Genomic DNA, 13,047 nt, shown 5'->3' on the forward strand with positions numbered 1-13,047 from the left:
ACATAAATAAATTTAAATTAAATAAGTCATGCAAAAATGCAAAGAAGAAAACAAAAAGTGAGTTGGTATACATGGGGTCATTGTTCATTCAAAAATCTGATGCACCATGGAGAGCATTCTGACTGGCTACATCACCATCTGGTATGGGGGTGTGGTGCTACTATACAGGGTTGCAGAAAGTTGTACAAAGAGTCAGCTTCATCAGAGGTACTAGCCTCCACAGTAATCAAGACATCTTCAAGGAATGGTGCCTAAAAAAGGTGGCATACATCATTAATGACCCTACCACCCAGCACATGCCCTCTACCCATTGATACCATCAGGATGGAGTTACAGAAGCCTGAAAGCACACACTCAGCGACTCAGGAACAGTGTCTCCCCCTTTACCATCCGATTCCTAAATGGACATTGAACCCATGAACACTACCTCACTATTTTATCATTTATTTCTGGTTTTTTATATTTATTTTAATGTAACTATTTTATATATATACTTATTGTAATTCAGTTTTCTTTCCCCTCTATTTTTATCATGTATTGCAACGTACTGCAGCTGCAAAGTTAATGAATTTCACGGCATATGCTGGTGATAGTAAACCTGATGCTGATGGAGTTGGCTAAGCAACTTACTGTAGCTTTCTTCCTGATCCTGAGCAGTGGCCTCTCCATACCAGGCGATGTTGCAACCTGTTAGCATGTTCTCCGTGGTACATCTGTAGAAATTTGTGAGATTCTTTGTTGACATACCAAGTCACCTCAAACTCCTAATGGAATACAATTGCTGTTGATATGTTGATGTTACTTCAATTTTTTAAATAGAGAAATTAATGAACTAATTCATCATTTTTTAAAAATTCCTTTCTATCTGGAATGAGTTCCTCAAAACATTCCAAAGCACTTCAATGAATTACTTTGAAATACAAGTAAGAAAACCTGTAACCAATATGAAATTACTGACACAAAATGCTGTTACAATGAGAATGAACAACTAGCATACATGCCTATTCACACTTACCTTGCATCATGAATGGATTCCAATTTCCTGTTAACAATATCAGCAACTTCTCCCATTAATATACTATGATATAAATGCTGATCTGTCAAGCATACAGCAAACTTGGATAACACTGCCATAGGAAATCTGTTATGAGAAAAACAGCTTAATTAATCATAATGTTCAAAGAACATAAGAAATAGTTAGAGTAGGCAACATCTATATGAATCTTCTCTGGTATTGTAAAGTTAGATCTTTGACCTTACTTTGGGGGATGGGAACCAACTGGGGAAGAGGAGGTTGGCTCACAAATAGAGAAAGCTTGTAGACAGTGCGAGAGAGAGGATAGGCAGGTGATAGAGAAAGGACGCGCTCAGACCGAAGGTTTGAGATGTATCTATTTAAACGTAAGGAGTGTTGTGAACAAAGCGGATGAGCTTAGAGCGTGGATCAGTACTTGGAGATATGATGTGGTGGCCATTACAGAGACTTGGATGGCTCAGGGACAGAAATGGTTACTTCAAATGCTGGGTGTTAGATGTTTCAGAAAGGACAGGGAGGGAGGCAAAAGAGGTGGGGGCATGGCGCTGTTGTTCAGAGATAGTGTCACGGCTGCAGAAAAGCTGGACGCCATGGAGGGATTGTCGACAGAGTCTCTGTGGGTGGAGGTTAGGAACAGGAAGGGGTCAATAACTTTATTGGATGTTTTTTTATAGGCCGCCCAATAGTAACAGGGATATCGAGGAGCAGATAGGGAAACAGATCCTGGAAAGGTGTAATAATAACAGAGTTGTCGAGATGGGAGATTATAATTTCTCAAGTATCGATTGGCATCTCCCTAGAGCAAGGGGTTTAGATGGGGTGGAGTTCGTTAGGTGTGTTCAGGAAGGTTTCTTGACACAGTATGTAGATAAGCCTACAAGAGGAGAGGCTGTACTTGATTTTGGATTGGGAAATGAACCTGGTCAGCTGTCAGCCCTCTCAGTGGGAGAGCATTTTGGAGATAGTGATCATAATTCTATCTCCTTTACAATAGCATTGGAGAGAGATAGGAACAGGCAAGTCAGAAAAAAGTTTAATTGGAGTAAGGGGAATTATAAGGCAGGAAATTGGAAACAGATGTTCTCAGGGAAAGTACAAAAGAAATGTGGCAAATGTTTAGGGGATATTTGAGTGGAGTTCTTCATAGGTACGTTCCAATAAGACAGGGAAGTTATGGTAAGGTACAGGAACCGTGGTGTACAAAGGCTGTAATAAATCTAGTCAAGAAGAAAAGAAAATCTTACAAAAGGTTCAGAGAGCTAGGTAATGTTAGAGATCTAGAAGATTATAAGGCTATCAGGAAGGAGCTTAAGAAGGAAATAAGGAGAGCCAGAAGGGGCCATGAGAAGGCCTTGGCAGGCAAGATTAAGGAAAACCCCCAAGGCATTCTACAAGTATGTGAAGACCAAGAGAATAAGAAGTGAAAGAATAGGACCTATCAAGTGTGACAGTGGGAAAGTGTGTATGGAACCGGAGGAAATAGCAAAGGTACTTAATGAATACTTTACTTCAGTATTCACTATGGAAAAGGATCTTGGTGATTGTAGTAATGACTTGCAGCAGACTGAAATGCTTGAGCATGTAGATATTAAGAAAGAGGATGTGCTGGAGCTTTTGGAAAGCATCAAGTTGGATAAGTCTCTGGGACTGGATGAGATGTACCCCAGGCTACTGTGGGAGGCGTGGGAGGAGATTGCTGAGCCTCTGGCAATGATCTTTGCATCATCAATGGGAACTGGAGAGGTTCCGGAGGATTGGAGGGTTGTGGATGTTGTTCCTTTATTCAAGAAAGGGAGTAGAGATAGCCATGGAAACTATAGACCAATGAGTCTTACCTCAATGGTTGGTAAGTTGATGGAGAAGATCCTGAGAGGCAGGATTTATGAACATTTGGAGAGGTATAATATGATTCGGAGTGGTCAGCATGGCTTTGTCAAGGGCAGGTCCTGCCTTACAATTTGAATTTTTTGAGGATGTGACTAAATACATTGATGAAGGAAGAGCAGTAGGTATAGCGTATATGGATTTCAGCAAGGCAGTTGATAAGGTACCCCATGAAAGGCTTATTGAGAAAGTAAGGAGGCATGGGATCCAAGGGGACATTACTTTGTGGATCCAGAACTGGCTTGACCACAGAAGGCAAAGAGTGGTTGTAGATAGGTCAAATTCTGCATGGAGGTCGGTCACCAGTGGAGTGCCTCAGGGATCTGTTCTGGGACCCTTATTCTTTGCGATTTTTGTAAATGACCTGGATGAGGAAGTGGAGAGATGGGTTAGTAAGTTTGCTGATGACACAAAGGTTGGAGGTGTTGTGGATAGTGTAGAGGGCTGTCAGAGGTTATAGCCAGACATTGATAGGATGCAAAACTGGGCTGAGAAATGGCAGATGGAGTTCAACCCAGATAAGTGTGAGGTGGTTCATTTTGGTAGGTCAAATATGATGGCAGAATATAGTATTAATGGTAAGACTCTTGGCAGTGTGGAGGATCAGAGGGATCTTAGGATCCGAGTCCATAGGATGCTCAAAGCAGCTGTGCAGGTTGACTCTGTGGTTAAGAAGGCGTATGGTGGAATTGAAATTAGGAGCTGAGAGGTAATGTTGCAGCTATATAGGACCCCGGTCAGACCCCACTTGGAGTACTGCGCTCAGTTCTGGTCACCTCATACAGGAAGGATGTGGAAGCCATTGAAAGGGTGCAGAGGAGATTTACAAGGATGTTGCCTGGATTGGGGAGCATGCCTTATGAGAATAGGTTGAGTGAACTTGACCTTTTCTCCTTGGAGCGAAGGAGGATGAGAGGTGACCTGAGAGAGGTGTACAAGATGATGAGAGGCATTGATCATATGGATAATCAGAGGCTTTTTCCCAGGGCTGAAATGGTTGCCACAAGAGGACATAGGTTTAAGGTGCTGGGGAGTAGGTATAGAGATGTCAGGGTCAAGTTTTTTTACTCAGTGGTAAGTGTGTGGAATGGGCTGCCAGCAACGGTGGTGGAGGCGGATATGATAGGGTCTTTGAAGAGACTTTTGGATAGGTAGATGGAGCTTAGAAAAATAGAGGGCTACGGGTAAGCCTAGTAATTTCTAAGATAGGGACATGTTCAGCACAACTTTGTGAGCCGAAGGGCCTGTATTGTGCTGTAGGTTTTCTATGTTTCTATGTTTCATTTTCCTGTGATCAGCAGAATCTGTAGCTCCCCTGCAGTCCAAGAATTTCTTTTTGACTTGAATACATTAAATGACAGCTCCTTAAGTAAAACTACCCAGAGTCATAACCTTCAAAGAGAAGAAATTTATCTTCATCTCCATGTTAAGTGGTTAACATGGAGACTTAAACTGAGAATCTGCCTCCCTAGTTTTTGACTCCACCAGAGAATCCATACTCACTACATTTCCCCTATCTATCCAAATCAGGGTCTTGCATCTTTCCATTAGATCATCTATAGTATATATTTTGCTTAATCTTTCCTCATAAAATAATTTATTCATCCCAGAAATTAAACTATTGAACTCTTAATGCAGTCTCTAGGAGGCAAGTGTTGCCTTCAATAAATAGACGAAATGAGTACACAATTCTCAAAATGCAGTTTCAGCAAAGAGTTGCAGCTAGACTTCCGTACTCGTGTACTTGATCTTCACTGCAATAAAGGTTAATATTCCAGTTGCTCTCTTAATTATTTTCTGTATACTAGTTTTGCTTTTTCTCAAGTGCATCCGGAACTCTGAACATCAACATTTAATATTTTCACATCTTTCAAATCATAACCTGCTTTTCTGTTCTTCCTGATGAAGAGGCTAACTTCACATTTTTCCTCATTATACACAATCTGTCATCCTTTTGCCCACTTACAAGAGCATCAAGAACGGAAGCCATTCAATCCATTTGCCTGCTTTCATTTAACAAGATCACAGCAGATTTTTTACTTTTACATCACTTCTACAAGTAAACCCCACATCACTGGATTCCCTTAACATTTAACAATCTATCAATATCTGTACTAAATATACAGGGCAATGTGGAACCCTTTGAAACAACTTGATCCCTCTTCAAAGCATGTTTTCCCATCTAGCTTTATATTATATGCCCACTTGGATATATTACACTAGGCCCTTTCATTGAAATAATAAAGAAAGATTGTAAATAGCCAGCTCCTCAGCACTAATGCAGAGGCATCCCACTAGTAACAGTTTGCTGACTTTAAAATGATCCATTTATCTCTACTTGATTTTTTTTTTGTCTTTTGCCTACTCAGTACATAGAACATGATACTTCCAACCCTATGAGTCCCTGTGTTGAAGAGGGCCATTTTATGTGGCACTTTATCAAAAATAATACTGTTACCTGAAACCAGGGGTTCCCAGTCTGAGGTCCACAGACCCCTCGGTTAATGGTATGGCTCATTGACAAAAATATGGTTGGGAACCCATGCTTTAAACAATATTTTTACATGGGGCCATACAATTGTGGTGTAAATATTTTATTTAGTTAATATGGAGTATTGTATTTCCCCTTTTGGGTCTGGTTACCACAAAATGTACTGACAGAGCAATTGAGTTAAACTGCATCAAAAATAACTACTTGCATTAAAAAAAACAATTTAAAAGACTCATAAAATATTACCACTTATTTCTCTGGGACTGAAGTGCAAGGAATAAAATTCTTTTTACAATTTTCACATAATACAAGCCTTGAGTACTGTGTTTTACACCCAAGAACAAATATTTGACCAGGAGAAGACTGCAACATGGATTGAGCAGAATAATATCTCAACTCCAAAAGGTTAAATGAGAGAAATTAGCTTTTGGAATTGACGTATTATTATCAACTGCTATAATTCCGAGAATAGACTAAGGGATGATTTGGCTAATATTTTCACAGATAATTGGGAAATGAAGATAGACAAAGAAACATCACTACTGCTGAACAAGGGAATCTAATCTAAAAGTTAGTACCAAGCATTTCAGAAATGAACTTGGGAAACGCTTGACATAAAAAGGTTGATTGAAATTTGTAAATGCCAGTTTATAACAGATCAGGTGTTAAATATACAAGTCTCAGATTTAAGACTCCCTTACCAAAATTGAATTAATGGATGCATGGTCACATTTCACCACAATCTTAATGAGGCCAAACATCCTTTTCCTTTTTTCAGCTTACCGCATTTTGTTCCAATACATCAACCACATCAACATTTACCGGTAGATGTCTATCAGAATGCAATACAGTTTATTTCCAAATTTGCTGTGATGTAACTTAAACTCACCAAGGAATTCAGTAAGACCCTTACAATATTATTTCAATAATTCCAAAGCCTCATTAATCTAACAGTGCATCTGGTGGAGTTTTGTATGCCCTGTATGGAATTTGAAAAGCCTAATAGAAGACAGGCAGGTCCCATTACAGAAATATGACTTTCTCTCTGCTTTTCTTCTTACTTTCTTGGAAAGTGAGATTTTGGTTGTGCTATTTATTAAGTGATATTTAATTACTCCAACAACACACACAAAATGCTGGTGGAACACAGCAGGCCAGGCAGCGTCTATAGGAAGAAGCACTGTCGACGTTTCGGGCCGAGACCCTTCGTCAGGACTAACTGAAAAGAGAGATACTAAGAGATTTGAAAGTAGTGGGGGGAGGGGGAAATGAGAAATGATAGAAGACCGGAGGGGGTGGGATGAAGCTAAGAGCTGGAAAGGTGATTGGCGAAAGTGATACAGAGCTGGAGAAGGGAAAGGATCATGGGACGGGAGGCCTCGGGAGAAAGAAAGGGGGGGGGGGGAGCACCAGAGGGAGATGGAGAACAGGCAGGGTGATGGGCAAAGAGAGAGAAAAAAACAACTAAATATGTCAGGGATGGGGTAAGACCGTTAATGCCCCTCCTCCCCTTCTTACCCCATCCCTGACATATTTAGTTGTTTTTTTCTCTCTCTCTCTGCCCATCACCCTGCCTGTTCTCCATCTCCCTCTGGTGCTCCCCCCCCCTTTCTTTCTCCCGAGGCCTCCCGTCCCATGATCCTTTCCCTTCTCCAGCTCTGTATCACTTTCGCCAATCACCTTTCCAGCTCTTAGCTTCATCCCACCCCCTCCGGTCTTCTCCTATCATTTCTCATTTCCCCCTCCCCCCACTACTTTCAAATCTCTTAGTATCTCTCCTTTCAGTTAGTCCTGACAAAGGGTCTCGGCCCGAAACGTCGACAGTGCTTCTTCCTATAGATGCTGCCTGGCCTGCTGTGTTCCACCAGCATTTTGTGTGTGTTGTTTGAATTTCCAGCATCTGCAGATTTCCTCGTGTTTGCTCTTTAATTACTCCAATACTGGTTAACTTTCATTCTCTCTCCAGAAGAAACACAAATTTCAATTGTACCACTTGCATGCTCACTCCCCCTTTTCCTGCAGTGAAATCGATGATAATTTCTCCATTTTCTTTCCCCTTTCATGCCTACTAGTTACTGTAGGTTCAACTAGTGCTACTCCTGCCTGAATTAAAAGTAGACATCCCCTCACTCAGAGGTGTCTCTATACTCCAGACTGACACCCTGGTATACCAGAGAGAAAAATGCTACCCTAACTTATTGGATGAGACATTAAACCAAACCATCTCCCTTCTGGCTTAGCCTTCTCCACTTTTCCAGCCCAGAAGTATGGGCTTCCTGTGTACTACAGTTTCTTCCCACATCAACAAATTTGGGGCAATTTTCAAAGGCCAATTCACCTACCAACCTGCATGCCTTTGGAATCTTGAGGAGGAGGAGGGGAAGTGGAATTGATGAGAATGTGGGAAGTATAAAAGAAATGGGGTAGTATAAATGAGTGGCTGATGGCCAGAGTAGACATGGTGGATCAAAAGGCCTCTTTCCATGCTTCATGGCTCTTTGACATTATGGCTCTATGACACCACACACAAAGATGTCTGAAGGGTTATAGTACAGAGAGAAATTAACCTTGCAAACCAATTTGTTTTTCTGAAATAAGCAACACTCTTAATACCAGTTTCTTGTAGTCTTTCAATGCCCTTTACAAGCCAGCTCCAATAATTTGACATGCCTGGGACTTGGTGATAGTGGACTAACAGATCTTTCAGATTACCGACGTTATTGATAGCCTAATAATTATTTTAATTTTAATTCACTTGTTTTTTTAAAAAAATTTCAATTTTCTATAGTATTGTAAGAAAACTCTCAATAAAGTTGGTCTTTTGGAAGATTTAAGTTACTCCGTGCAGAGCAAAAAACACAAGATAAAGAAAACAATAATAAAAAACACAAATATTAATACAGAGTGGGCAGGATCCTTCATGTTGTTACTGGCCTTTTTCCAGCACCTTTCTGCATATGTGCAAGAGAGTGCACAAAGTGGAGCCCCAGTGAGTTGGAAAACAGCTCATAAACACAGGATTTGGCAACAGATAGGACACATAGCAAACATTATCTGGTGAACCAGATGCTGAGCCACTTGGAAATTCTGAATAGTTTGGACAGGGAATTTTTGGAGTTTTACTGTATTTAAGCCCAAAGATGTATCTACTTCTCTTAAAACACAAACACAATGCAATTAAACATAAATTTCTACATCATTTTACAATAAGCTGCATTAGCACATTAGCAATGGTTGCAATAATAAAATCCCATCAAATTTAGAATCATGTGAAGAATCATGTTTCTAATAACAAATAATAAAATAGTCTATTACTGCTGAGGATGGGAAAATAATGATGACATATTCTAAAGACAATTAAGAGGGTTTTTTTTTTACCTGAATGTCAAATTCTGTTCCCAGAAAAGCTACTATAATCATAAATACTTTCTTACTATTTTCAACACTTTGAAGATGCTACTAGGGAAAATGATTCAAGGAAGGTGCTTAACCAGAGAGAGATTTTAAATTGAGATTTTCAGTAGCAATGGTATTATTTGTGTTCAATTACAAGTTATCTATTATTTTGATGGACTGCCTAAGAAGAAAGTTGTTTTGAATATTAAATGTTTAGCAGATGGGAAACCAAAATCTTAAACCCAATTGTTAAATTTAGCAGGTTAAATGGGTACTAATGTATTAACTCTTCAAAGTGAGTAAGCCTCAATTTCCTGCCAATGTCTGGGTTAAATTGTTACTGTTATTTTGTTTTCCAAGCCTCAGTTTAATGCTTCATCAAATAATGCAGCAATGCTGCAGTCCTTCAATGATTCACTAAAGTGTAACAGAGTTGTTGTATCATGAGTGGCTAAATAAATCTAATCTATACATTTGGAGGTTAGAATAATGTGATCTTATTGAAACATAGTGCATACTGCAAAACTAAAACAATTTATTATGCTATTGTTCAAAAGTCCTAATGAATCAATATTTGGTTCATCAAACACTATTTCCCACATTCCTTTAAAATTTTTTAGAAGCCCATTTCCCATGCTCTCTTTAAATTCACCGACTCCATTCCCACACTCTTCTTAAACTTACCAGGCTCCTATTCCCAAGTTCCCCATGAACTCTCAAGGGCTCCATTCCCACATTCCTTACAAACTCACTAGAGCTCTGTCCTTGTGCTCCTAAGAAGGTCACTGAAGTGTTGCTCTTGTGCTCTTTACAAGTTCACCAGTCTCATTCTTGCATTCCTCACGCAGTCACCAGGGTCCAGTTCTTACGTTCCTTGGGAACTCAGCAAGGCCACCATTCTTGCACTCCTTACAAATACACCAGGGCCTTGTTCTTATGAACCTTGGTCTCAAACTTTTGATACATCATTAAACTAAGAGAGCAGGCACAAAAGAGGAAATGAGCCATGGGGCAGTTCAACCATGATCATATTGAATAGCAGGCCAAGCCTGAGGTGCCAACTTGCTTAACCCTGCTCTGAATTTTCTATGATCACAATGGTTATACTTCTTAAAACTCCAAAGTAAAACTTTGAACCCAAAATGATTTGACTCGGAAACAAAAGTGCAAAGGCCTGGCCATTATTGATACCACTCATCACTGAATAAAAATCAAAAACTTTTAGATACTGAAAATTTGAAATTAAAATAGGAAATGATGGAAACATTCAGCAAGTCAAGCAGCATTAACAAGAAGAAAAACTGCATTAACACTTGGGGTCAAAGACCATAATCATAAGTGGGTAATGATTGACAGGATTTAGGCAATACCTCTGAAAGGTTGAGGTCACGGCTGTTGAGGAAACAAATTGTAGAGGTCCCCCAACTGAAGGGTTAATGATGGCAGTTACAGAGGACATGAAGAAAAGCAATTATTTGGGGGGTATTTAGAGAGTGAGAATACTAACAGAAGACAGAAGTTGTGAAATATAGGACTGCAGGACATGATAAGGCTTCACTAATGGAAGGAAAAAGATTTTTTCAGTTTTTCCTCGCTCAGTCTGTCTCACAATCCAGTTTGTAACTTTATCTTCCTTTCTTTGACCCCATTAACACCACTGACAGATGACCCCCTATAACATAACCACATAGCAGGTCTAGCCTTATCATGCCAGAGATGTTCCCGTTTCCTTACGCATCCTTCCTCCACCTTCTCTGCAATTTAGTAGGATAAGTTGCATAGAACTTTTTCAAACTATATATCCATAATGGGCCAGATGGTGAATTTTGACAATTGGCATGATGTCCAGTGGGTCTGCCTTTCAACCAATAAATTTTCCTGGTAATCCAAAGGCAGATTCAATTTAAAGTACAAAATCACTTTATCTAATTTAGTCAATCTATGATTACTGTAAAAGCTCCATAAAACTGGTAGTTATATATTTGCAGAAACAAGGAAACAGGACTTAAATGTCCTACAATGCGTTTGTAAATTTAATCCAAGATTATTGATTATAATATGCAATATATTTTCCATTTTGCATGTAATCTCATTTGAACATGGAGGAAGTTCATATCCAATCAGAGGGTATCTGACAGGCTTTGTCAGAAGGCAAACCTAGGATTGGAACTTTATCTACCAAAGATGTGAAATGTTTGAAATATTAAAAACTAGAATAAACATTTGAAAAAATAATTAAAAAATTAGAACTAATAAATTTAATAAAGCACTTACGAATAGTTATAAACATTAAAATACAGCAACATAACAAAAGTAAACATCTCCTTCAACTATATTCTAATCTACAGAGTTGGAAACCCAATAAAACTAATCAAGATCTGCGGCATCACATCAACTGCGTTTGACAGAATGTATGTGTTGATGTTCCAGTCTAATGCTGGAGAATACCAACAAAACTAGGCTTTCCCATTGGAAAGCAGTAAGCAAAATGCTGAAATCTATAATGAGTAATGTAATAACTTAATAATTTACTAGAGCCCTTTGGAGATGTAACTAGTAGACAGGAGAATAAGAAGGAACTAATGGATGCTGTACTCTTTTGGACTTGTGGCAAGTTTTTAATAAACTCTGTATTAAGCATTGATAAATAAGTTACAATGCATAGAATAGGGATTAATAAGAAAGGTATGAATCATGTGCCGCTTGTTCAAAATGCTGCAGCACAAATCTTAACCACATTTCACCAGTTTTGGCATTATTACACTAATTGTCTGTGTCCTTTGGGATCAACTTTAAAATACTCTAATTGTATGTAAGGCTAGGAATGATTCAGCTCCTCCATGCATTTAGACCCCTTACATCAATGTATACTAGTTTACTTAGTGTTCCTAGAGCTTGGTGATCTAGCCCTTTGCTCTTGTGCATCAAAAATCTGGAATATTCTACGGACTGAGATATGCCAGGCTGGTACTGCAGAACATTACAAAATACTTCTTAAAAACCTACTTTTTAAATTTGGCCTACTTGTAAGATTACTTAATGTCTGTTAGAACCATAGAACATTACAGCACAGAAACAGGCATTTTGGCCCTTCTTGGCTGTGCCGAACCATTTTCTGCCTAGTCGCACTGATCTGCACCTGGACCATATTCCTCCAAACCCCTCTCATCCATATAACTGTCCAAGTTTTTGTTAAATGTCAAAAGTGAGCCCGCATTCACCACTTCATCTGACAGCTCATTCCACACTGCCACCACTCTCTGCGTGAAGAAGCCCCCCGCCAATGTTCCCTTTAAACTTTTCCCCCTTCACCCTTAACCCATGACCTCTGGGGTTTTTTCTCCCCAGCCTCAGTGGAAAAAGCCTGCTTGCATTCACTATCTATACCCATCATAATTTTATACACCTCTATCAAATACTTGAAATATTAAAAACTAGAATAAACATTTTAAAAAATAAATAATTACAAAAATTAGAACTTATAAATTTAATAAAGCACTTATGAATAGTTATAAACATTAAAACACAGCAACATAACAAAAGTAAACAAAAATGTTGATGTTTATTATATTTATATAATTTGGTATATTCAATTATTTTATTCTATATAATGTTTGTCTTTACTTATGATTTTTAATGACTATATTGATTTAATTTTACAATCTATGTAAAGCATTTTGAACCTAAATCTTAATGTATGAAAGGTATTATATAAATTATTAATATTGACATGAAAAGAGAATTGGTTATTAGACAGAAAGCGAAGAGTGAAAATAAATAGACCATTCTCAGTTTTGGCTACCAGTGGGATCCTGGGCCCTAGCTGTTTACAACCTACATTAATGATTTTTCTGAAGAGACTCAATATTATATTTTCAGATTTGCTGATGACACTGAACTAGGTGGGATTTTAAGTACAGAAGCTTGTAAGGAAGCTTCAAAGGGATCTGGATAAACTGAGCTATCAGACAATGAAATGTCAGATGGAATAAAATGTGAAAAAAGTGAGGTCATCTATATTGGTGACTGTAACACAAAAGCAAAGTACTTGTTAAGTATTGAGAGATCAGGTTGTGTTGATGTTCAAAGGGAATTGGCTTATAAGGCCAACATGTAGGTACAGCAACTAATGAAGCAGGCAAATTATATTTTCATCATTATGACAAAAGCATTCAATTACAGAAGCAGAGCAGTCTTACTGAAATTGTATAGGACAGAGCAATAACATCTATTCCTTGCT

General features: G+C 38.6%; 1 protein-coding gene across 3 annotated transcripts in view; it reads right to left on the reverse strand.

The window, feature by feature from the left end:
- The window catches only part of fastkd1 (FAST kinase domains 1), a 69,775-nt gene that overhangs the window by 32,761 nt on the left and 23,967 nt on the right, over positions 1–13,047 (reverse strand). Inside the window, exons 1-3 of one of the 3 annotated variants that reach the window (XM_073047243.1) lie at positions 9,560–9,667; positions 1,016–1,141; positions 631–713 (exon numbers count right to left, since the gene is read on the reverse strand). In XM_073047243.1, the coding sequence (XP_072903344.1) occupies positions 631–713 (83 nt within the window). In that variant the 5' untranslated portion in view covers positions 1,016–1,141; positions 9,560–9,667. Of the gene's footprint in view, positions 1–630; positions 714–1,015; positions 1,142–9,559; positions 9,668–13,047 lie in introns of those variants that run through there. The other 2 variants (XM_073047242.1, XM_073047241.1) reach the window with 2 other exon arrangements.

This window comes from Hemitrygon akajei, chromosome 5 (genome assembly GCF_048418815.1).
Source record: "Hemitrygon akajei chromosome 5, sHemAka1.3, whole genome shotgun sequence".
Taxonomy (NCBI): domain Eukaryota; kingdom Metazoa; phylum Chordata; class Chondrichthyes; order Myliobatiformes; family Dasyatidae; genus Hemitrygon; species Hemitrygon akajei.